The 23,317-nt window shown below is 38.4% G+C and overlaps 2 protein-coding genes across 2 annotated transcripts; one reads left to right on the top strand and one right to left on the bottom strand.

Moving 5' to 3' along the window:
* The first annotated feature begins 3,892 nt into the window (after positions 1–3,892).
* On the top strand, positions 3,893–12,043 carry LOC113510059 (uncharacterized). The gene is made up of 4 exons (XM_031910487.1): positions 3,893–4,663; positions 5,851–6,009; positions 8,656–8,804; positions 11,570–12,043. The coding sequence occupies exons 1-4, from the start codon at positions 3,988–3,990 to the stop codon at positions 12,041–12,043; spliced, it is 1,458 nt and encodes a 485-aa protein (XP_031766347.1). The 5' UTR covers positions 3,893–3,987.
* A 2,325-nt stretch (positions 12,044–14,368) lies between these two features.
* On the bottom strand, positions 14,369–20,635 carry LOC113510105 (V-type proton ATPase subunit S1). The gene is made up of 3 exons (XM_026893523.3): positions 19,678–20,635; positions 17,772–17,932; positions 14,369–16,979 (listed from the first exon to the last, which is right to left on the bottom strand). The coding sequence occupies exons 1-3, from the start codon at positions 20,510–20,512 to the stop codon at positions 16,758–16,760; spliced, it is 1,218 nt and encodes a 405-aa protein (XP_026749324.1). The 5' UTR covers positions 20,513–20,635; the 3' UTR covers positions 14,369–16,757.
* Positions 20,636–23,317: the final 2,682 nt, after the last annotated feature.

Below are 23,317 nucleotides of genomic sequence, written 5' to 3' on the forward strand. Positions count from 1 at the left end.
ACATTGTTATTTTTTGGCTTTTTATAGTAGATACTACACTATAAAATATTATCTATTATTTCTCTATATAACGACATAAAATCACAGATTACAGGATTTAAAATGAAAAAAAAAAAATCAAGAATTTTTTTAATTTTCAAATAAAGAAATTCTACTAGTTTTTATTTCAGAATGGTTTGAAATCAGAGGGAGACTTTGTACAAAAGCCGATTGCTTGGCTACCTCTGTCCCATTCGTGTTTCAACCGTGAAGCAGTTGTGTTCGCATGGCTGTGTTTCGGTTTGAAGGGTGGGATATGGCGTGAATTTACAGGGCACAGAGGAATAACACCTGAGTCCTCAGGAATGGCAACGCATGGGGGGTATCATGGGCGAAACACTACCTACACTCTGTTATGTCCATGGTACTGCTCATGTGTATAGTAGACGGTTACCACTTTCCATCAGGTGGGCCGTCAGCTTGTTTGCCATTCTAAGTTGTATAAAAAAATATATGTTAAATTGCATTCTTCTTTTGTACAATATTTCATTGAAATCCATTCGCCCATTTACATGCAATTAAGTAAGAAACATCGACACATGTTTATAAAATTTCGCATTTATTATAATTAGTAGGATAAACGATACCCAAGTTATTTTAAATTCCGTCCAAGAAATAGTGAGATATTGTGAATTTGTTGCAATAAAAACATAATACGCTTAAGTGAGTACTTAATAATATAAATATACCATATTATATAGGTTTAAATTTGTTTAAATATCTATAATAAACATGTAATGAGAAATTAATAAATGAACTCACCGACTTTTTGTCGTTTCCAACAAATGTTTCTACTTCATCCGAAAGACTTCTTCAGGGGGCGTAAGGCGCTTTACGTCACAGCGTCTGGTGGTTTACCATGAAATGAAATTCCGAAATTTCGGGCTCAATTTCGTGTTTTTGTTTATACCAAAATTGAACCAATAAATGGAGCTTAATATTTGGTTCATCATAAATCCTATCCTAATAGTCCAGAGGAACGATATTTTAACATTTTTAATAATTTTAAACGGCATGTATTAGGTATGTAATTTTAACATCAAATTTCTATTTCGTTCGTCCCCGAAATTTCGGAAATCATTTCATGGTAGGCCTACTGGACTCGCATTGCGGGCCGCAGCTCGCATAGTCTGTAATGAACACAATGACTTTATTAATTTCTCGTACATAATAATCGGCTATAAGAGATTATGTTGGCTAAAACGAAAACAGCTGATACAGATGAATGGTCTAAATCAGACGGCGGATTATTTTCCCATCGAAATGTACCAAAGCCATATAATTGACGATCCTTAGGTTTGACGCCGCGCAATGTATTTGAAATTTTACGATCCACACGACGCGCGATACCTAGACAGCGCGATCAGTGGCGCTTCTTCGTAGGCTGTTTCCTACGCTTGTAGCGTTTACCTTACACAGCTAAAACCGTGCGTCGCGTTATTATTTTAATACGTCTATTTTTTTTTTATGGATGATAATGGAATGGTAACCCCACCTGCGCTATCGGTATACACCGGCGGGGCACCAGTGAACGATGATAAGTGAGGATGAAGTAGGTCAATTAGCCCATCGTGACGAATTCAACAAGAATTGTTCACGATGGTTTCCAGGGGGAAGCACGTGGAGGTGGACCTAATAAGGCATATTGCTAGCAATGGGGCTGTCAAACTCCATTGCTAACAATTCCTTTCCCCGCAATACGTGTATTACATTGCTGTTTTTTGTTATTTTACTATAAAACATTATTATTTCTTTATATTATGAAATAATACCTAATATATAATAGTCCGGAAAGAATTTCGACTAGTTTTCACGTCAGAACAACTGTCTGAATTCACTGTTACAGTTTTTGCCAACCTGTCCCTTACATCCTGTATAGAACTTCGAATAAAAAATTAACACATCGGTTTTAATCATAATATTGTTTAAATATACTTACCTATAGCTTAGTTATATATTAGTTAACATAAAAACATATCAGTTTGTTTTAATTATTTTGAACTGTTTCAAATCTGTGTTCGAAAATAAACTATTTTTTATATTAATTTGCATTTTAATTTAATAATAATATAATAATATTTATTAAATCCAAAAATACATGTTACAATTTTACATTTGTTCCCACTACTTCACACTAGGATCCCCTGTGTCGTGAAGTCTTGGGCCCTCTTCTACTTACAAAAACTTATTAACTAATTTTTTTTTTTTCATCTTCCAAGTTTTGATTCGATCTCGATACGCCATCTTGAAATAGTCTCTTCATTGTTTACTCTGCTTTTTTATGAAGTAAAAATGGTATGGTAACGGTAACTCCGCCTACGCTAACGGGATACACCGGCGGAGCACCAGTGAAGGGTGATAGATGAGAATGAAAACAGGCCAGTGAGCCCATCATGATGAATTCATTAGGAATTAACCATGATAGTTTCCAGGGAGAACCGCGAGGAGGTCGACCTGGTTGGGTATATTGCTAGCAATGGGATTCTCAGTCTCCATTACTAACAATCCCTTTCCCGCCGTTTATTCTGATTTTGAAATCCACGTGATCACCCACAGCGCGAGATTTCAAGTGACACACAAGACAGACAGGAGGTGGGTCACAAATAGAACACCGTGTGACCCACCCCCTGACTGTCCGGCAGAAAATCTACGTTGTCTGTGCTTACCTGAAAAAAAAATCTCTATTCACTTTTAAACTTGGCTATTGCTAAATACGAGAAGTAATGATTAGCATGAAATATGATACGCAACATTATGTACAAATTCAAAACTGGAATGTTTTAATTAATGGGCATCTATAAGTATATTACCAGAGGGAGACTTTGTACACAAGTCTATTACTTGGGTACCTCTGTCCCATTCGTGTTTCAACCGTAAAGCAGTTGTGTCTGCATGGCTGTGTTTCAGTTTGAAGGGTGGGATACCTGATGGAAAGTGGTAACCGTCGCCTATAGACATGAGCAGTACCATGGACATAACAGAGTATACTGTTTCGCCCATGATAACTCCCATGCGTTGCCATTCCAGAGGACTCAGGTGTTATTCCTCTGTACCCTGTAAATTCACGCCATATCCCACCCTTCAAACCGAAACACAGCCGTGCAAACATAGCTGCTTCACGGTAGAAACACGAATGGGATAGAGGTACCCAAGCAATCGACTTTAGTATAAAATCTCCCTCTGGTGAAATAAAGAATAAATACGCCAATATGGCTATCACAGAATATACCCTGTCAGGTTGACCCTCCACATAATCTCCCTGGAAACAATCGTACTGAATTCCAGCTGTATGCATAACGATGAGCTAACTGACTTGCCTTTTCATCCTCACCTATCATCCCTTACTGGTGCCCCGCCAGCGTATACCGTTAGCGCAGGCGGGGTTACCATTCCAAAATCATCCATTTAAAACAAATGTATATAACTACAAATAAATATAAGTACCTATATCACATTATAACAAAAACATCACCACGACCACTACTTACATTATTAAAACCAAATAAAACCGTTTATAAGTCACAAAATTGAATGACCGAATGACAGATCTCTTACTTTTTTTTTCATTAATATTTGTCCCCTGCATAGTTATAATAATGTCATCTTTTTATAATGTAGCTGAAAATTTATTTTATATAAACTATTATTATTATTTAAAAAAAAATTAGATATCTACCAATCTTCATTTAGAGAAAACATTGAAAATCCCTACTCACTTATTTCCCATTGAAATAAGCAAAAACATAAAATAACTGGATATAAATAAATCTGGCAATCACAATTCTAAATCGATTTAAAAAATAATCAAATTTGAATAAAGAATCTGTTTGACATCCAACTGTAGAAAAACGAAATAGAAGTGTGGGAATTGCTGATGAGAAATTTAATTTTTCCATTATATCCCAGATTCTTTACTATATATTTAAATGAAACAGGATCAGCAGTAACATGCTTTTAATATATTTAATTATATTTATATCAGCGGAACTTAATCTGGCTCATAGAGATACAATACCTGTGTTTCTGATCGACTATGAAAGAGTTATGGATCGTCTCTTTATTGATACCAATCCATTCACTAAAACAAGTACGACATACTTTGCGGATATCGTCCACGACGCGATAAAACTAAGCGAAATTGTTATAATATTCGCCGAAGAATTGTTTTGTGCGGAAGATGTTTCGACGAAGGACAAACTGGGCACGCCATACCACCATCTGGGGAAAGGGCTTCAAGAAAACAAAGTCAAGTACATTCCAAACGTAGTGGAACCTTTCAAGTTGCTAAATCAGATTTTTCGCCCGCAGCACAATAATGTGTTCTATTTTAGCTCCGGGACTAAACAGCAAATGTTCGATGGACATTTTAAGTATTTTTATATTTTTTTCCAAGATGGCGCGAACGAAACGCGCGCGGAAACTTTGAGGCGCCATGATTTGATTATAAGGGAAGTTTACTTCGTCGTGCGCCAGTTGGCGCTAGGTCCCGTGGTCGCGTTTTATACCGGGAAAACGAATCCAGTGGTGGTTGAAAAAATTGATTACTCCCCATTCAGGCCATCGCCGACTCGGGCCAACCTCGGTGTTAATATCGAGACGGACGGTGCTTTATTTCGATTCATCGGTAAATATTTTTGATTATATATTTGGGTATTACCAGATGATGATGTACCAAAAGTCGATTGATTGGTACCTCTGTCCCATTTATGTTTCTACCGTGAATCAGTTGTGTTCGCCTGGCTGTGTTTTGGTTTGAAGGGTTGGATATGGCGTGAATTTACAGGGTACAGAGGAATAACAGAGTCCTCAGGAATGGCAACGCATGGGAGGTATCATGGGCGAAACAGTATACTCCGTTATGTCCATGTCATGTCTGTAGGCAACGGTTACCACTTTCCATCAGGTGAGCCGTCAGCTTGTTTGCCATTCTCAAGTTGTATAAAAAAAATATTAGAAGGAAAAATAGAGGGCAATAATTCCATGGAACAGATAAAGAAATAGGTTCATGTCGGATAGGGAGGTTAAAGATATGGCCTGGAATAGAGCTAGTTGGAAGAGAATACATGAATTAGTGGTCACGACTCTTGTCGGAGAACTTTTAAATAAAGATTTAGTTATTACCATGTATAGTCCTAGCATAGAATGGCCCACTTCTTCCTGTCCCATGGATATCGCGAAAGACGACTAAGGGAACTCAATGCTCGAGGGATGGGAAGCAGCGTCCTTCTTAGAAGATCACCGAGGCTTAATTGCGGTTGCCAACCCGCCTATCAAACGTAGCAACTACTGGCAAAACCCCACCAATATGGAGGTGCCTATGTTCAGCAGTGGACTATTAACGACTGATATGGTATATAGTGTTTGGTTATTAAGAGCGTTCATGCTTTTACTTAACAAAGTATGGCAACATCGCAGAGGAGGACTTGTACAAAAGTCGTTTGCCTGGACACCTCTGTTCCATTCGTGTTTTTACCGTGAAGCAGTTGTGTTTGCATGGCTGTGTTTCGGTTTGAAGGGTGGGATATGGCAGTTAATTTACAAGTTACAGAGGTAACACATTAGCCCTCTGGAATGGCAACACATGGGGGGTATCATGGGCGAAACTGTATACTCTGTTATGTACATGGTACTGCTCATGTCTATAGGCGACGGTTACCACTTTCTTTCGGGTAAACCGTCAGCTTATTTGGCATTCTAAGTTGCATAAAGAATCTGTCAATGATCTGATTAATTATCTAAAAAGTGCTGAAACGTTTTAGTTCGTTAGAAGAGCTCTTTTGACTCTTCTGGAAATTTCTCTTCTTGTGACAGAAGTCCACACTGAAACGCCGGTGCGACGCGCCACCTTCAAACAGCTACCGACGGTGACAGAGGAGACGTGGACAAGGGACAAACTGATCACCAATATGGCGTACACCGATTTCGAACTGTCTTTCAATTTTAGCTTCAAGAAGGATGGATGGATATTAGGTAATACATAAACTTTTGGCACAATGTTGTTTTCGCTTGCTCAGTATCGTAAACTAAACTAAATAAAAAAAAAAACAAAATGTAGCATACATATAAAATTACATATTTTATTAATTTTGTAAATAAACACGCAATGTATTTATATGTAATACGGTCGGTCGTGCACGCAGCTTGTTTGTCGTACCTATGCGCGCGCAGGACGCGCAGGCGCTCGGCGCCCACGGGTTGCGCGCGCAGGCCGCGCATGCGTATATCGCAGGAATGTTGTTGTTGGCGCCACGGCACATACATGTCGTCTAAATACTTATACCTTTTTTATGTTTACTATATTATTTCAATTTTAACGATCGTTACTATTGTTCTCCTTCTATACTTGTGTTTATACTTTTTAGTAATTACTGTATTTATAAACATTTACATTCTACAAATACCATCGCTTTAAAAGCAACGAGAATATTCATAGACAATTTTTTTTTTCATTTATTGTGACTTTGGCGAAAGCCATCAGCCAAATATTCATAGACAAAACAAATGGCAAATGCATAATTCGTCGTTTTTTTTAATTTGATATGGTTAACAAGCTGACGGGCGACCTGGCAGTGAATATTTTCGGCTATAGACATGAACAGCGCAATCGTATCAGCGTTCCTTCCCCATTAAGTGATCTCCCTTCAGCAGGCAACAGTACAGCACAATAGATATTAGATATTATAATTCCCATGGTATCTTTCGAGTATCGCAATTTCTGAGAACTAAGATGATACGCCTCTGTTAAAAATGAAGTTAGGTCGGTTGGCCCATCGTGAGGAATTCACTAGGAATTAACAAAGACGGTTTTAGGAGAGAGGTCGACCTAGTAAGGCTATTGACGGCGGATGTATTTACCCTATTTTGCTTGAAAGCGCCGCTAGTTTTTTTTTTTTAATGGATGATAATGGATTAGTAACCCCGCCTGCGCTATCGATATATGCTGGCGGGGCACCAGGGAAAGATGATAGATGAGGATGAAAAGGCAGATCAGTTAGCCCACTGTGACGAATCTAATAATAAATCAATCACGATGGTTTCCAGGGGGAACCACGAGGAGGTCGACCTGTCAGGGTATATTGCTAGCAATGGGGAGCTTTTTTAAATGGATGATAATAGAATAGTAACCCCGCCTGCGCCAACGGTATACGACGGCGGGTCAGTTAGCCTATCGTGATGAATTCACTTGGAATAGAACACGATAGTTTTCAGGGGGAACCGCGAGGAGGTTGACCTGACAGGCTGTATTGCTAACAATAGGTATACTAATCCTCATTTTTAACAATATATTATCCCCCCAGCAGTAGGGACATTTTTTTTATTTTTAATGGGTGATAATGGAATGGTAACCCCATCCGCGCTGTTGGTATACACCGGCGGGACACCAGTGAAGGATGATAGGTGAGGATGAAGTAGGTCAGTTAGACCATCGTTACGAATATAACAAGAATTGTTCACGATGGTTTCCAAGTGGACCACGTGGAGGTCGACCTGATAGGTTATTATAGGGTATTATTATTATTAGTAGGGTATTGCTAGCAATTTCGAACTCCATTGCTAACAATCCCTTTCCCCTCAGCAGTAGGGACTAATCCCCATTACTTCTCCCCCTTCTCTCCCCAAGCGCTGCTAGTTGCAGACTATTATCAACAAAATGTCTCCTCCCCTGGGCTAGGTAGAAACATTATTAATAAGGGAAGTTGGAAAGATATCGCGCCTGCGCAATTGGTATACACTGGTGGGATACAAGTGAGAGATCATAGATACGAATGAATTCAGCTCAGTTTGCCTATTCGTCACGACGAGTTCAACAATAATTAACTAGGATAGTGTCCAAGGAGAACCGCGTGGAGGTCAAACTGAAATAAACCTGAGTCCTCAGGACTGCAGGAGGCAACGCATGGGGGGTATCATGGGCGAAACAGTATACTCTGTTATGTCCATGGTACTGCTCATGTGTATAGGCGACGGTTACCACTTTCCGTCAGGTGGGCTGTCAGCTTGTTTGCCATTCTAAGTTGTATAAAAAAAATTTTAAAGTCGCGGGTAAAAGATGGTATAGGATTAACAAATTCTATTTTTTTAGACTTCTTCAAAATTCTTCCCTCACCTTCATTTTGCCGTCTTCCAATTTAAAATGGGTAATACCTGATATCTATATATCCGGTTCTTCTGGACTTTGATGACCAGCCATTGCGATATCGCCTATACCAGTCGAATATCAATATTCATGACGAGCACGTTATTATTTTCGATATTATATATTGGATAACCGACATGTAATATATCTGTTATTGGGCCAATATATGTATAGATATTGTAACTACGATATATAGATATTGCTATATATTACCGACCCTTACTTCCAGGGGGGAAAGTGATTGTTAGCAATGGAGTTTGACAGCCCCATTGCTAGCAATATACCTTATTATTTCGACCTCCACGTGGTTCCCCCTGGAAACCATCGTGAACAATTCTTGTTGAATTCGTCACGATGGGCTAACTGACGCACTTCATCCTCACCTATCATTCTTCACTGGTGCCCAGTCGGTGTATACCGATAGTGGTGGGGTTACCATTCCATTATCATCCATTTAATTCATGATTTCCTAAATCCAGAGAATGTAGCGCTGCTGGAAGGGGGCGAGGAGGTGGGTCGCACGGAGATGGCGGTGGGGGCGCCGTGGATGTGGGCCTACTACTGTGGAGAGCCGCTGGTCCTCCTTAACACGAGGGACGGCAGCGCAGTCACCATCGGTCAATACAAGGTTAGACTTTGCGTGCCACTTTGAATGGTAAACAAAATAACTGCCCTGCTAGATTTTGTGTGCCACGTAATGCAGAAATCTTAGAGAAAGTAGCAAAGATTAGGTTTTTTTTTATTTAACAGATGATAATGGAATGGTAACCCCGCCCGCGCTGTCGGTATACACTGACGGGGCACCAGTGAAGGATGATAGGTGAGGATGAAGCAGGTTAGTTAGCCCATCGTGACGAATTCAACAAGAATTGTTCACGATGGTTTCCAGGGGGAACCACGTGGAGGTCGATCTGACAGGTTGTATTGCTAACAATAGGTATACTAATCCTCATTTTTAACAATCCATTATCCCTCTAGCAATAATATAATCCCCATTACTGACATTCCCTTCTCCCCCCAAGCGCCGCTAATTGTAGATTCGACGGGGCACCAGTGAGGGGTGATAGGTGAGGATGATGCAATAGGTCAAGTAGACTCCATTACTAACAATCCCTTTCCCCTCGAGAAAGTTAGGTTTGATTTAAGAATTGGGGGATTAAAAAGTAGGTGAGATTGGTATGGTAATCCCGCCTCCTCAATCGGTATACATTATCGGGGCATCATTGAAGAATGATGGTAAAGAAGAAAATATGCCAAATACCAATATGACGAGTCCACAAGAATCGATCACGATAGTTTCCAGAGAAAACGTGTGGAGGTGGACTAGATATGGCATATTGATAGAAACAGGATCTTAGACCCCATTACTGGCAATGCCTTTCCTCTGTCTAATGGTAAATAGTATAGGAACTTTTTTTTTATACAACTTAGAATGGCAAACAAGCTGACGGCCCACCTGATGGAATGTGGTAACCGTCGCCTATAGACATGAGCAGTACCGTGGACATAACAGAGTATACTGTTTCGCCCATGATACCCCCCATGCGTTGCCATTCCTGAGGACTCGGATGTTATTCCTCTGTACCCAGTAATTTCACGCCATATCCCACCCTTCAAACCGAAACATAGCCATGCAGACACAACTGCTTCACGGTAGAAACACGAATAGGACAGAGGTACCCAAGCAATCGAGTTTTGTACAGTCTCCCTCTGGTAAACTATCAGTACAGTGGTTATCACCGAATACATTGGAACTTCTAACTCACGCGTTATCTTAACCCCGCCTGCATTATTTGTTCATACCATTATAGAGGCTATGGGGAAAGCCTATCTTCAGTGATCAGATAGTAGCTGAAATGATGATGATCATCATCATAGACGCATTTAAGAGCCAGATTAGTCATGCCCACTCCACCCCAGGATCAGGAGCGGAGCTTTCAATTGTAGGCAAAGAATTCCTAAGCATTTCTAAGTGGCCAGGCTTATTTAAAGTTATTTTCCAAGTGGGGGAAGGGGAGCTTGGAATTCGCCAATAAAGATAAATTTAATTACAAACATATGTGTAAAGTAGGTACAAAGACATACTGGTTTTATTATTTGATGGGTGAAAATGGAATGGTAACCTCGCCTGCGCTAACGGGATACACTGGCAGAGCACCAGTGAAGGGTGATAGATGAGAATGAAAACAGGCCAGTTAGCCCATCATGATGAATTCATCCGGAATTAACCATGATAGTTTCCAGGGGGAACCGCGTGAAGATCGACCTGGTTGGGTATATTACTAGCAATGGGATTCTCAATCTCAATTACTGACAATCCCTTTCCTCCCAGACATACTGGTTATTCATTCATGCATTTGTACAGATCTAACGTTTTGCTAACACTAGCGTGCAAAATATTTTTCCGTGGACAACGGCAGTTGATTTATGCTTTTTGTCGATTTATGCCTTCCAATGCATATCTATATGCCATTCCTGTGAAAAAAATCAAATAATCATTTTGGTAGCAGTATCCTGAACATGTTTGTAAATAAATTAGATAGTCCTCTAGTATTAGTGCTTTCCCCGAGGACTAGATTATTATATATATATATATATATATATATATATATATATATATATATATATATATATATATATATATATAATAATGTTCTTTATTGCACTTAAACAATATATGCGACGATTAGTTAACCAACTTGTTAGCAAGGGCTTATCTCTGAAAGAGATCTCTTCCAGCCAACCCAGTGTAGTTAGAGGAAAAATAAAAAAAATATTATTGGTGATCAAGTATTAACATAGACGTGGGTCAACCCTTCCCTTCCCGTGAGTGTCGTAAGAGGCGACTAAGGGAGGTTATGGTCGATGGATGGGCAGCAGTGTCCTTCTTAAAATATCAGAAAAGTTAAACTACGGTTTCCAACCTGCCTGCAAAGCGTGAAAACTACTGGCAAAACCCCTATGTGGGGGAGGCTATGTTCAGCAGTGGACAGTTATTGGCTGTTACATTTTTTTTTATACAACTTAGAATGGCAAACAAGCTGACGGCCCACCTGATGGAAAGTGGTAACCGTCGCCTATAGACATGAGCAGTACTATGAACATAACAGAGTAAACTGTTTTGCCCATTATACCCCCCATGCGTTACCATTCCTGAGGACTCTGTACCCTGTAAATTCACGCCATATCCCACCCTTCAAACCGAAACATAGCCATGCAGACACAACTGCTTTACGGTTGAAACACGAATAGGACAGAGGTACCCAAGCTATCGACTTTTAAACAAAGTCTCCCTCTGGTAAAAATAGTTTTGTGTATGCTATCACAAAATAGACTTAAAATTGTCTGTAATATATGAATTAATTGATCAAAAATTTATTTTGCTGGTCTCAGATACAACCCTTCAAATCCAACCTGTGCTACCCTGGTGAAAATTGCTACAAACAAACACCCAGTAGATGGAGCGCTTTGGAGAAACACTCAGAACCAAGAGCTGGCCGTAACGGCGGTAGTGACTACAACGATTCTATAGCGGGTGGGTCCAATTGGGTTAGAGATACTCGGAGAATGAGCGCTAGAGATGATGGAGATAAGAGGGATGATGTTGGAGGCGGAGAGGATGGTGTTGGAGGCGAAGGAGATGGTGTTGGGGCAGATGATGCGCCTCAAAAGGGCAAATGCTTCGGCAAAACCATCAATTGTGGGCCATATTTCAATACACATATTCTGTCTGGACTTTTCGTTGTCGGTATTTGCTTAATAATACTCATGTATGGTATAGTTGCATTATATAATTGCTCCTCCAATGATCGGTTTGATGATCCATACGGACGTACTCTAGTGGTGACATCTGTTGATACACATTGACAATAGAAATAAAGCTTGCAAAATCTATTTTTTTTATTTGTCATATCAGCCTTTGACGGTCCACTGCTGAACACAAGCCTCTCCCTCGGGGGGGTTTTGCCAGTAGTTGCCACACTTAGCAACTGGATTGACTGCAGTTAGGATTTAGAGATGTTTTAAGAGGGACGCTGTTACCCATCCCTCGCCGTCCCTTCCATTAGTCGTCTCTCACAATTATCACATACTACTTCGAATACATTTGCATGTAGTAGGTAGTTTAGTTTTGACAGAGTTTTGTACTGGTAATCACAAGTTATGTTTTTTTTTATACAACTTAGAATGGCAAACAAGCTGACGGCCCACCTGATGGTAAATGGTAACCGTCGCCTATAGACATGAGCAGTACCATGCACATAACAGAATATACTGTTTCGCCCATGATACCCCCTCATGCGTTGCCATTCCTGAGGACTCGGATGTTATTCCTCTGTAACCTGTAAATTCACGCCATATCCCACCCTTCAAACCGAAACACAGCCATGCAAACACAACTGCTTCACGGTTGAAACACGAATGGGACAGAGTTATCCAAGCAAACGACTTTTGTACAGTCTCCCTCTGGTAGGAAAGGTTTTTACACCTATTGCCACCTTCTTTTCCCGTGGGTGTCGTAAGAGGCGACTAAGGGACTACTCACACTTATTCAGCTCTGGTCAGCTTTTGTCCATAGAAAACAACGATTTTGTATGGAGACGTGTACGCATCCATTCAGCTTTCCGCGTCTATTCTGCTTTCGCGGCATTCCAATATAAAATGAGGATAAATGTGTATTTATCATGCGAATGCTATAGAGAGCGTTCAGTGCTGTTCCACCGCGTTCAGCGCTGTTCCGCCGCATTCACCATCGAACGCAACGAAACAGCTCTTCACAGGGATGCTTCGCGTCTCCATGTCGACAAGTTGCGACCTGTATTGTTTCTGCATTGATTTGATTTATCATTGCGTAATCATTATGTACGCAAGGATTAAAGAGTGCAGACGTATTTCATAGTAATTATATTTATTTTTACGAAATGCAGCACATTCGACGCCGTACGCAGTAGACGAGCGTTTCAGCGGAGATAGCACGCTACGACGGCTTTTCTCATTCTTACGACGCCGTACGCGGCTGAGAGAAGCAGAGCTGTATAAGTGTGATCAAAATCGTTCAGCGAAATGCGAATGGAGGTGAATAAGCGTGAGTAGTCCCTATGGGAACCTAATAGTTGAGGCAGAGTATCTCTAAAACATTACCAAAGCCTAACTGCAGTTGCCAGTCCGCATACCAAACATGGCAACTACTTGCATAACCCCCCAATAGTGAGAAACCTAACTTCAGTAATGGGCAGTTATCGGCTGATGTATTGAAGGACAGTCCCTTATGCAGTCTATAGGGAAGGCCTATGTCCAGCAGTGGACGGATATTGCCTGAAATTATGATATTTATGACTCTTGTCTATGGGTTTTTTTTTAATGGATGATAATGGAATGGTAACCCCACCCGCGCTATCGGTATACACTGGCGAGGCACCAGTGATTGATGATAGATGAGAATGAAAGCAGGTCAATTAGCCCATCGTGACGAATTCCACTAGAATTAATCACTATGGTTTCCAGGGGGAACCGCGTGGAGGTCGACCTGATAGGGTATACTACTAGCAATGGGTTCATTAGACCCCATTACTAACAATCCCTTCCCCCCAACTGTCTATGGGGGTTACACTACACTAAGAATTACATAGAAAGAATGGTAAAATAAAAACTGAAAATCGTATGGTTGCCTCCTTTCTTCTTATGCAAATATAATTAGTAAAAAGAGGACGAAAGATACAACATCAGTTGCTATTTTTGAAAATTCATAGCAGGCTAGTGTAAAGAAATATGAAATACAGTTTTATCATTCCTTCGTTGTAATTCCTTGGTCTTAGACACCATATCCACCATCTTTAACATTACTACAACAAACAACCAGAGGCAGACTTTGTACAAAAGTCGTTTGCTTGGGTACCTCTGCCCCATTCGTTATTCAACCGTGAAGCAGTTGTGTTTGCATGGCTGTGTTTCAGTTTGAAGGGTGGGATATGGCGTGAATTTACTGGGTACAGTGGAATAACACCTGAGTCCTCAGGAATTGCAACGCATGAGGGGTATCATGGGCGAAACAGTATACTCTGTTATGTTCATGGTACTGCTCATGTCTATAGGCGACGGTTACCACTTTCCATCGGGTGGGCCGTCAGCTTGTTTGCCATTCTAAGTTGTATAAAAAAAAATACAAAATCAAACACGAGAGAAAGAAAAAAAAAGTTGTTTATATTAATATTTATTTATTTCTTCGATTCGTATTAACGTCTAAATTGTTTATTTACAACATAACAGCTCTATACTACATCTCAGTGGTAATAAACCATCTGAATATTGTCTATTTTTATGTGAAAATAGGCACCATTTTTAATGACGAGTCTTATCTATCAATAATTAGGCCCCGTTCCAAAAAAAAAGTTAGTCGAACACTGGCACGTAGATAATTTTAAACTTTCCCTTTATTTTGCATTTTAAATACACTATAGGAATGTAACCCGATGTGAAATTGCAGGTAAAAAGTGCCTACATACCTGCTTCTTTGTTGTCGACGTTCCGACGTGGATTGCACCGTCGACTAGTGATTACGACGTGGTGCAAACCACGTCGAAACGTCGACAACAAAGAAGCAAGTGAGTAAATACTAGTTATATGCAAAACGAAAATTTTTCACCGCATAGTCCCGATCGTGTATTTAAAATAAGACACATATATGTGATACGAGGGGCGTGGTTTGTAATGGGGACTAGCCGCCCCATTGCTAGCAACGTACATTATTAGACCTCCGCAATTTTCTGGCAGAGCATCGTGGTTGATTGACCTGTCTACCATAGTATACCGATAGCGCAGCCGCGGCTACAGATTCCATTTTCATCCCATTAAAAAAAAGTATTCCAGACTGGTGCAGTGGGAACAGGGCCATAGACTAAAGAGAAATTACACTGTAACTTTTTGTACAACAAATTGGAGTTTTACGAAATGTGCTCAACGTGGAACCATAAGAATAAATATCCAGGTGGAAGCGACAATCTGGATTCAATAACAATGTATGTATACATTGGCACGCAGACGGCTCGCGTCCAACTCGCGTCCTATCGGCCAGGGCTGGCACCGTGAGAAAGCGCGTCGCGGTACATTAGTAAAATTGTTTATTAACCATTTAAGCATAGCGAACGAGACCCTCTCGCGTATCAAATGTGTTCCGATTTACGCTATCCCGAATACCTCTCGCCACTTATAAATATTATGTTTATATTTTTATCTGGAGCGATACCTTCTCACCCGTTTGTATTTCATACAGCTTAGTGTATATTTATTGTATGCTCGTTCGAATTTGGTGCGTGTACCAGTTCGCCAGTTGACCTCGTTTCACAGAAAAACCCTCGCATTAAGTGGTTAAATACGAATGAATCTATGGTATTTCGACCTGTAGATTTTGAGGAACATTGTGAGATTGTCTCGTTCACAAAAATAAATTGTCACTTCTAACCGAACCGTTTATTCTTATGGTAAAACAATGTGTGTACAAATACATACAAGCTCATACAATTGTTATGGAATTTTGAGCTTGAATATAACTAGATATATATGTAAAATCTACACTTATATTTGTCCATCATAACTACTGTGTTTTGCTTGCATTCGGACAATGTGAATGATTCTAACATTTCAAACATCTCTTAGTTGAGATTGTAACAAGTTTTAATTCAAACTACAACCATATAAGGACAAAGAATACAAGATAGAAGTGACACTCCATCAAAATTCAATAATCTTGCGAGGTAAATTAGATTTAGAGACCTTAAACAGTTAAGGTTGGCAACTTCCACATTTTACAGGCAGTAATGCTCGATTATCACATTTATTCTACCATTTGCAATATACGGCATAATTTTCTGGCAACCCTATTCGAAATCCAGTACAACAGTGTCACTTCTAGCTGGATATTCACTCTTATACGAGTCGACCTTTATGGGTACATTTTTTTTTTTATTTGTTGCTTTTTAAATATTAGATATACAAGTCACTTTACAGCTTAGAATAAATATAAATACTATACTTATAATACAAATTAGCGCTTGGGATTATTCAGCAAATATTAGGCCTGCAAATTTTATATATAATATTTTAACACTTATACGTTTTTATATAAAGCACAATTTTATTAACAAACATTATGTTATAATACTCTCTTATAGTTTATTATAATAATAATAATTTATAGTTTATCAAGTCTTACGTTTAACCTTTCACAGAAATTGAAGTAAGGCATGCCAGTGTTGCCATATTACTAGCTTAGTCATAAAAAAGTAAAATCCATAAACAAACCTACTTTTTTTTTACACTGTTCTGTCACTTTCTTTCAAATTGCTAAATTAATATAAAAGAAAAAGACAAAACGTTTCGATAGCCTAAACTAGGTTTATTCGATTTGTTTTTATGAATAAGACGGTCGGATTATTGTTGGATAAAATACTTAAAAAAAAAAATCCATCAGGCACTTGGCTAGGGGATCTAATGGGAATTATTATCACACGTCAATGGCGTAATGAGACATTAAAAATGCTAATGTTAATTGAAATCTGAGCAAGGCTGAAAATCCCATTGAAGATTTTTACTCGAGCGCATTTACCGTTATGGTTTTGCCCTTGGGGTCGTCGAAGCGGTCCATGGTCCTGATGTCCATCATGTTCATGATGCCGTAGAAGGTGATGAGGAGCATGATGAAGACGACGAAGAGACCGGACCATATTGGTGCAGAGAAGAATCCGGAACAGTTGAATGAGTCGCCGAACTCCATCTGGGACGCGTTCAGAGTCGCGAAGAAAGGTTGTACCTGAGAATTGTAAACAAAACAAAATTGATATTTATTGACAACTGTACATTATAATTGTTTCAAAGATGTTCACCTTAATGAATACTTACACAGCCTAAACCTGTACACTCGGGGGGGAAAAGGGATTGTTAGTAAATGGGTCTAATAACCCCATTGCTAGCAATATGCCCTCTCAAGTCGACCTCCACACGGTTCTTTCTAGAAACTTTCACGTTAAATTTTTGTCGAATTCATCATGGTGGCTCAACTGACCTGCATTCATTCTCACGTATCATCTTTCACTAGTGACTCGTCGGTGTATACCAATAGCGCTGTAGTTGGTGTCTACGGTTACCATTCCATTTTCACCCATTAAAAAAAACCCTGTACACTCGGGGATGGGGAGGGAGTGGTGATCAATTCTTGTAATTGTTTGTATTTATAATAGGTTTACTGTTGTAATCTTATGGAGGAAACAATAAGGATAAATAATAATATACCCAACCAGGTCGACCTCCTCGCGGTTCTCCCTGGAAACTATTATGGTTAATTTCTGATGAATTCATCATGATGGGCTAACTGGCCTGTTTTCATTTTCATCTATCACCCTTCACTGGTGCTCCGCCAGCATATCCCATTAGCACAGGCAGGGTTACTATACCATTTTCACCCATCAAAAATTACTCTTTTGTGTATATATTTTTGTACATGTATTTCTTTTATCTCACTTTTTCTGTATATCTATCTATATCTATTGTAATTTGTGTGCTGTAAGTAATGCAAATAAATTATCTATCTATCTATCGTACATACCTTTAAGTTAACAAAACTAACACCCAGCTTGGTGTCGTTCACTGCCCTGAAGGTGATATTCTCCGCGCATCTGTATGAGAAGTTGGAGAGGGCGTACACTTCTGAGGTGAATCCATCGCCGTATACCAGATTGTAATTACCCGGCTCCAGGGTCACCGAGTCTGTGAATGGAAAATGCCAAATAAAAATTTGATCCTGACAGCAATCTTGTATACTACCAAGGGGTCTACCATGATATGAAATTCCAAATTTTCCGACACAATTTCGTCTTTTCGTTAATACCGAAATTGGCCCAGTAAATGACTGACCCAGTAAGCGACCCCGCACGCATGCTAAAGGTAAAGGAGTTAAGGGGCCGCCTGTAAATCAGCGCTATATAGGTACATCTCGCTGGAGCTGTACATATATAGCAACAGCTGAGGCGGCTCCAGCAACCAGCAAAATTGTTATTTTTTCCTTTTATTGTTTATTTTTTTATTTTCTTAATACTGGTAATAAAGGTTATATATCTATCTAAATGGAGCTTAACATTTCGTTTGTTATAAATCCTACAAAATAATTCAAAAGAACCACAATTTAAAATTTTTAAACAGTATGTATTATGTAATTTTAACATCGAATTTGTATTTTGTTCAGTCACAAAATTTCAGAAAACATTTCATGGTAGCATTCCTCTAAATTTGATCTTTGAAAATCTACACTAATATTATGAAAAGGAAAGATTTGTATTTTTCTGTGTATGTATGTTTGTAATGAATAAACTCAAAAACTACTTTGCCGATTTCAAAAAATCTTTCACCATTAGAAAGCTACATTCACCCTGAGTAATATAGGCTATATTTATTGCTAGAAAAGAAAAGGGGTCCTTACTAAAACTTTAATAATATAACTCAAGGTGTAAAAAATACTATAAAATATCTGTCGTCGCGTGCTCTGCGGAAACGATTGGTGATAGAACAAAAGTATGTTCTACAATATTGAAGAAAATATCGATAACTACAAAAAACTATTATCGTTATGTCACAATAATAACTTTTTAAAATGTTGTAAAAATGTCCACCCATGCAAAGGGATGGGCCGCTAGTAGTATATATTTTTTGTTTCATTTTGTTTTTTACCGCCTCTTAAGCATTGTTATAATATTCCAAACCAACAGCCCGTCCCGGCGTTGCACGGGTTTGTTTTTTAATACAACTTAAAATAGCAAATAAGCTGACAGTCCACCTGATGAAAAGTGGTAACCGTCGCCTATACACATGAGCAGTATCATGGACATAACAGAGTATACTGTTTCGCCCATGATACAACATTTTAAACATTTCCCTTCACTGCTCTGCTCCTATTGATCGTAGCGTGATGAAAAGTATACTATAACCTACCTAGGCATATGAAGAATAATAGTACCAAGTTTCGTTAAAATCGATCGAGTAGTTTTTGTTTCTATAACAAACATACAAACAGACAGACAAAAATTTTACTGTTTGCATTTTTGGCATCAGTATCTATCACTATTCACCCCCCCCCCCCCCCAATAGTTATTTTGGAAATATATTTCATGTACAGAATTGACCTCTCTACAGATTTATTATAAGTATAGATTTGAGCACGAAATGTTGGAATTCCATTTTACAGTAGACCCTCTGTTGTCCGAAGCGACCCTGGCTTCCATAAATTATATAACAAGTTAGAGAGAGGGAGGGGGTCAACAAGAATTTGTGTAACAATAGTGGGAAGGGTCCTTAATCCCAAATTCAAAATTAAATATAATTAAATAATTTAAGATGAAGCCACTAGCAGTACATAGATTAAGAATTTATACATGCTATAGCCAAATTGACTGTGTGGTTCTGGCATAGAAGTCTACCTCTTTTTCCCCGTGGGTATCGTAAGAGCTTTAAATACTCACCAAGCAACCAATATCCAGATTTGGATTCAAAATTCAGAGCAATACTAATATTTTCATTTGCGAAACTCAGTGTTGTGCTCATCAAAGTGACATTGCTGTATGCAGTTGAGCTCGCAGTCAACGTGGTTAAATTTTTGAAGCCCCTACTGTCCGAGACCTGGATTGCCTCCACGTACAACCTCAGGCCATCGAAAATGTGATCGTTTCCGTTACTCTGCTGGACTTGACGGCGGACACGCGAATGACTCTCCGGAACGGTCCATGAAGGGTAACGCGCGGTGTACACAGCAATGACGGTATTGTAACGCTCTTGCAGTTTCGTGATCATGTTCTCCAAGAAGTCGTTGTGGCGACGTAGCAGGCTCGCCCTGGACTCGCCATCGCGTGCGTCGTTCAAGTTAATAAACAGGAATCTGCCATTATCAGAATCGATGTCCGCTGACAAACCATTCTCAGTCAATTTCACGTGGTTAACTCTCTCGGGGTCGGCTAGCTTATTCAGCACCCGAAGCGGGTCTTCCACCGACGGCAGATAGTAGGAATCCCCTAGATTGGCATGTAAATACGGGTACGAAGTGTCCCCACCGAGCTCCAAGTCTCTCCGCGAGAAATCCTCCACCGATAGGTTTTCTTCGATAAAAATCACAGTGAACGGGTCGTTCGCAAGCTCCTCTTTGAGGATGCTATCAAATTCACTAGCGCTAATTGTCGATAAAGGATTGGACTTCAAGGAAGTCTTTGGCAAGTCGCCCCAAAGAAAAACAGGCACCTCTGTGCTTAAACTCGACGCAACACTTAGAACTAATGTAAGGAACACTATATGGCAGCGAGCCATTTTATTAACTACACTAATGGACGTTTGTGGAATAAAAATTTTGATTACGGTACCGATTTGTCATAAAATGACGAAAAATGGACGACAAAGATTGACCATCGGTCATGTGCAAAACGATCAGTGCAAAGTTGCTAATACTGAAAACTATTTTACCTCTATCTACATGTCAAAATACCACCAAACTCCTATACGATTTATGGTCAAATTCCTAAGTAATCATATATTTATTCTATTATAAAACAAATAAATTAATTTCATAGCAATTAGTCGACTTCTGTTTGAAATTTTTATTATCAAAATTTTAAAATACATGATGAAAATGGTAAAATGCTAATTATTCATACTCACACCGTAACTTTTAAACGAGTATTGCTTTTAAATTTTTTTCCTAAATATGGGGAAAACTCTGTATGTTGGGAACCCAGATCATATGATATGGTTCGTTTAATCAATTAGTCTATGACTTACATATTGCCATTTTAATAAATTAAAAAAAAAACGAATATTGTGGACTTATGTTAGTTTTTCAGGCTTTATTTTAGTAAGAAATACTGTCACATCGTCATCATCACCATCTTCCTACCCTCATCCCAATTTATTTGGGGTCGACGTAATACGATTTCTATCCATATTACAAAATGATTTGACTTATAATTTTATGACCGGCCGCCTACCTGCCGTCAATCCTCTTTGGGAATTTAAAGGTATAAAGATATGTATCAAATTATAATAATTTTGGCAATTTTTATATAGCTTCAATCTTTTGTAGTTTTAATCTCAGCAGGAAAAATAGCAAGTTGTGAAATATGTTTGTTGCTTAGATTTGGGAGATTATAGGCTGTTACAATAAAAAAAAAAAATTAGACGCCTTTATTCTACTTGGGGTTCAATTTTTAGCGAATTTCAGTTTATTTTATAACACTGACTGCTGAAGAAGCTTTATCCAGCTTCATAATTATTTAACCCTCCACTTGTATCCAGAGTCGTAAAGCATTCATAAAAAAAACATATCCTACTGTAGAGAAAAAAACTTGGATGCATCATGATAATTTTAAGCCTGCTACAGTTGGGACTTCGTTGTTGGAATAATGATTTTCTATAAACCTATGTTACCAAACTACAAAAAAGTCCACCATGGTGAATCATGACCACATTGAATAGGCATCATTTCAAAAACAGCGCTTCACTTACAAGTAATTTTTTTATATAAAATTTTTTTATATGAAAAATGTCATGTCTATAGACGACGGTTACCACTTTCCATCAGGTGGGCCGTCAGCTTGTTTGCCATTCTAAGTAGTATAAAAAAAATGTAACAGCCAATAACTGTCCACTGCTGAACATAGCCTCCCTCACAAAGCGGTTTTGCCAGTAGTTGCCACGCTTTGCAGGCGGATTGGCAACCGCAGTTTAGTTGTATAAAAAATGTGTAATAATAAATATGTTTTAATAAGCATGTATGGAATAGTAAAAAAATATAATTATAATTAATTAATTTACTGTTGTAAATAGCAGGACGCCGTAATAAAACATATATGTATTTGCAATATAAAATAATACATTTAGTGAAAAAACACAAGACACATGAAAAATCTTACACAGAATAAACTTAAAAATAATACATTGTTCTAATAAACCTCAATGTCAACAGCCTCTGTCGAGGTTTTATTTAAATTATTTTTAAAAATAGAATTTATTCATTTTTCTTGTCATGTCAATGAGTATTTTGTTTATTAGAGAAACGTCATTACTTTTTAAAACATCTATTATTGTACTAGGGAACAATATAATATATCTTTATTCAGTATCTTATATTTTTATTGTTTTATCCAACGAACCCTTCACAGTATGTATGGTGAACTTGTAAAATAACTAAAATTGATGAGTATTATTCCTGGCATGGTTCCTACTATTTATCGACATGACCTGAAATTGAATTATAAATAACGATATATTATACAAGTAGGGAGGTATTGTATGTATTTATAATGTATGTATTTATGTAATATTTTAATATTTTATTTAACTATATATTTGTTTATGTATTAATAGTTGTAGCACTTCAGCTGCCCGCTAATGAAATGCTTTCTCACTGTACTGGGTTGACTGGAAGAGATCTCTGTCAGAGATAAGTCCACCCTTGCTCACAACATTTATAAATAGATTATTTTATATGTAACTTACAAGTGCAATAAAGAATATATATATATATATATATATATATATATATATATATATATATATATATATATATATATATATATATATATATATATTACGAAGATAAATAATACTTAAAAATATGTAGGAATAATTAATTAATTATATTTGTAGTATGCAATTTTTGTTAAAATATTACCTATTATGTTTTAATGTGTTTGTAGCATAAGTACATATAAAATTATATATTTTATTAATTTTGTAAAAAAACACGCAACAAGCGTAATTATTTTGTATTTATATGTAATACGGCCGGTCGTGCACGCAGCTTGTTTGTCGTACCTATGCGCGCGCAGGACGCGCAGGCGCTCGGCGCCCACGGGTTGCGCGCGCAGGCCGCGCATGCGTATACAAAGCTCTATTGTTGAAGCATGCTTTTTAGTAATGCTCTTCGCTTATTAAAAATTTGTCTAGATTCACATGGAGCTCAAAGTGCGCAGCAGTATTGTTCTCGAAATTGCGTTCACCACCAAATATACATATATCATATATATAATAATTCAATTATTCCACTTGACAATGAGTTTAAATACTTGGGGATTGAGACTTTGTTTAGAACTTCGCAAAGGTAGACGCAGTGGATTA

The sequence above is a fragment of the Galleria mellonella genome, unplaced genomic scaffold, assembly GCF_026898425.1.
Source record: "Galleria mellonella isolate WM207_F2 unplaced genomic scaffold, CSIRO_AGI_GalMel_v1 utg778, whole genome shotgun sequence".
NCBI classification, from domain to species: domain Eukaryota; kingdom Metazoa; phylum Arthropoda; class Insecta; order Lepidoptera; family Pyralidae; genus Galleria; species Galleria mellonella.

Bases quoted from the DNA above. Each gene is read 5' to 3' on its own strand.
- LOC113510059 (XM_031910487.1), top strand. From the start codon at position 3,988: ATGCTTTTAATATATTTAATTATATTTATATCAGCGGAACTTAATCTG. The intron at 4,664-5,850 runs GTAAATATTTTT...TTCTTGTGACAG, and splicing joins TGCTTTATTTCGATTCATCG to AAGTCCACACTGAAACGCCG. The intron at 6,010-8,655 runs GTAATACATAAA...TCCTAAATCCAG, and splicing joins GAAGGATGGATGGATATTAG to AGAATGTAGCGCTGCTGGAA.
- LOC113510105 (XM_026893523.3), bottom strand. From the start codon at position 20,512: ATGGCTCGCTGCCATATAGTGTTCCTTACATTAGTTCTAAGTGTTGCG. The intron at 17,933-19,677 runs GTGAGTATTTAA...TTCCATTCACAG, and splicing joins ATCTGGATATTGGTTGCTTG to ACTCGGTGACCCTGGAGCCG. The intron at 16,980-17,771 runs GTATGTACGATA...TACAATTCTCAG, and splicing joins TTAGTTTTGTTAACTTAAAG to GTACAACCTTTCTTCGCGAC.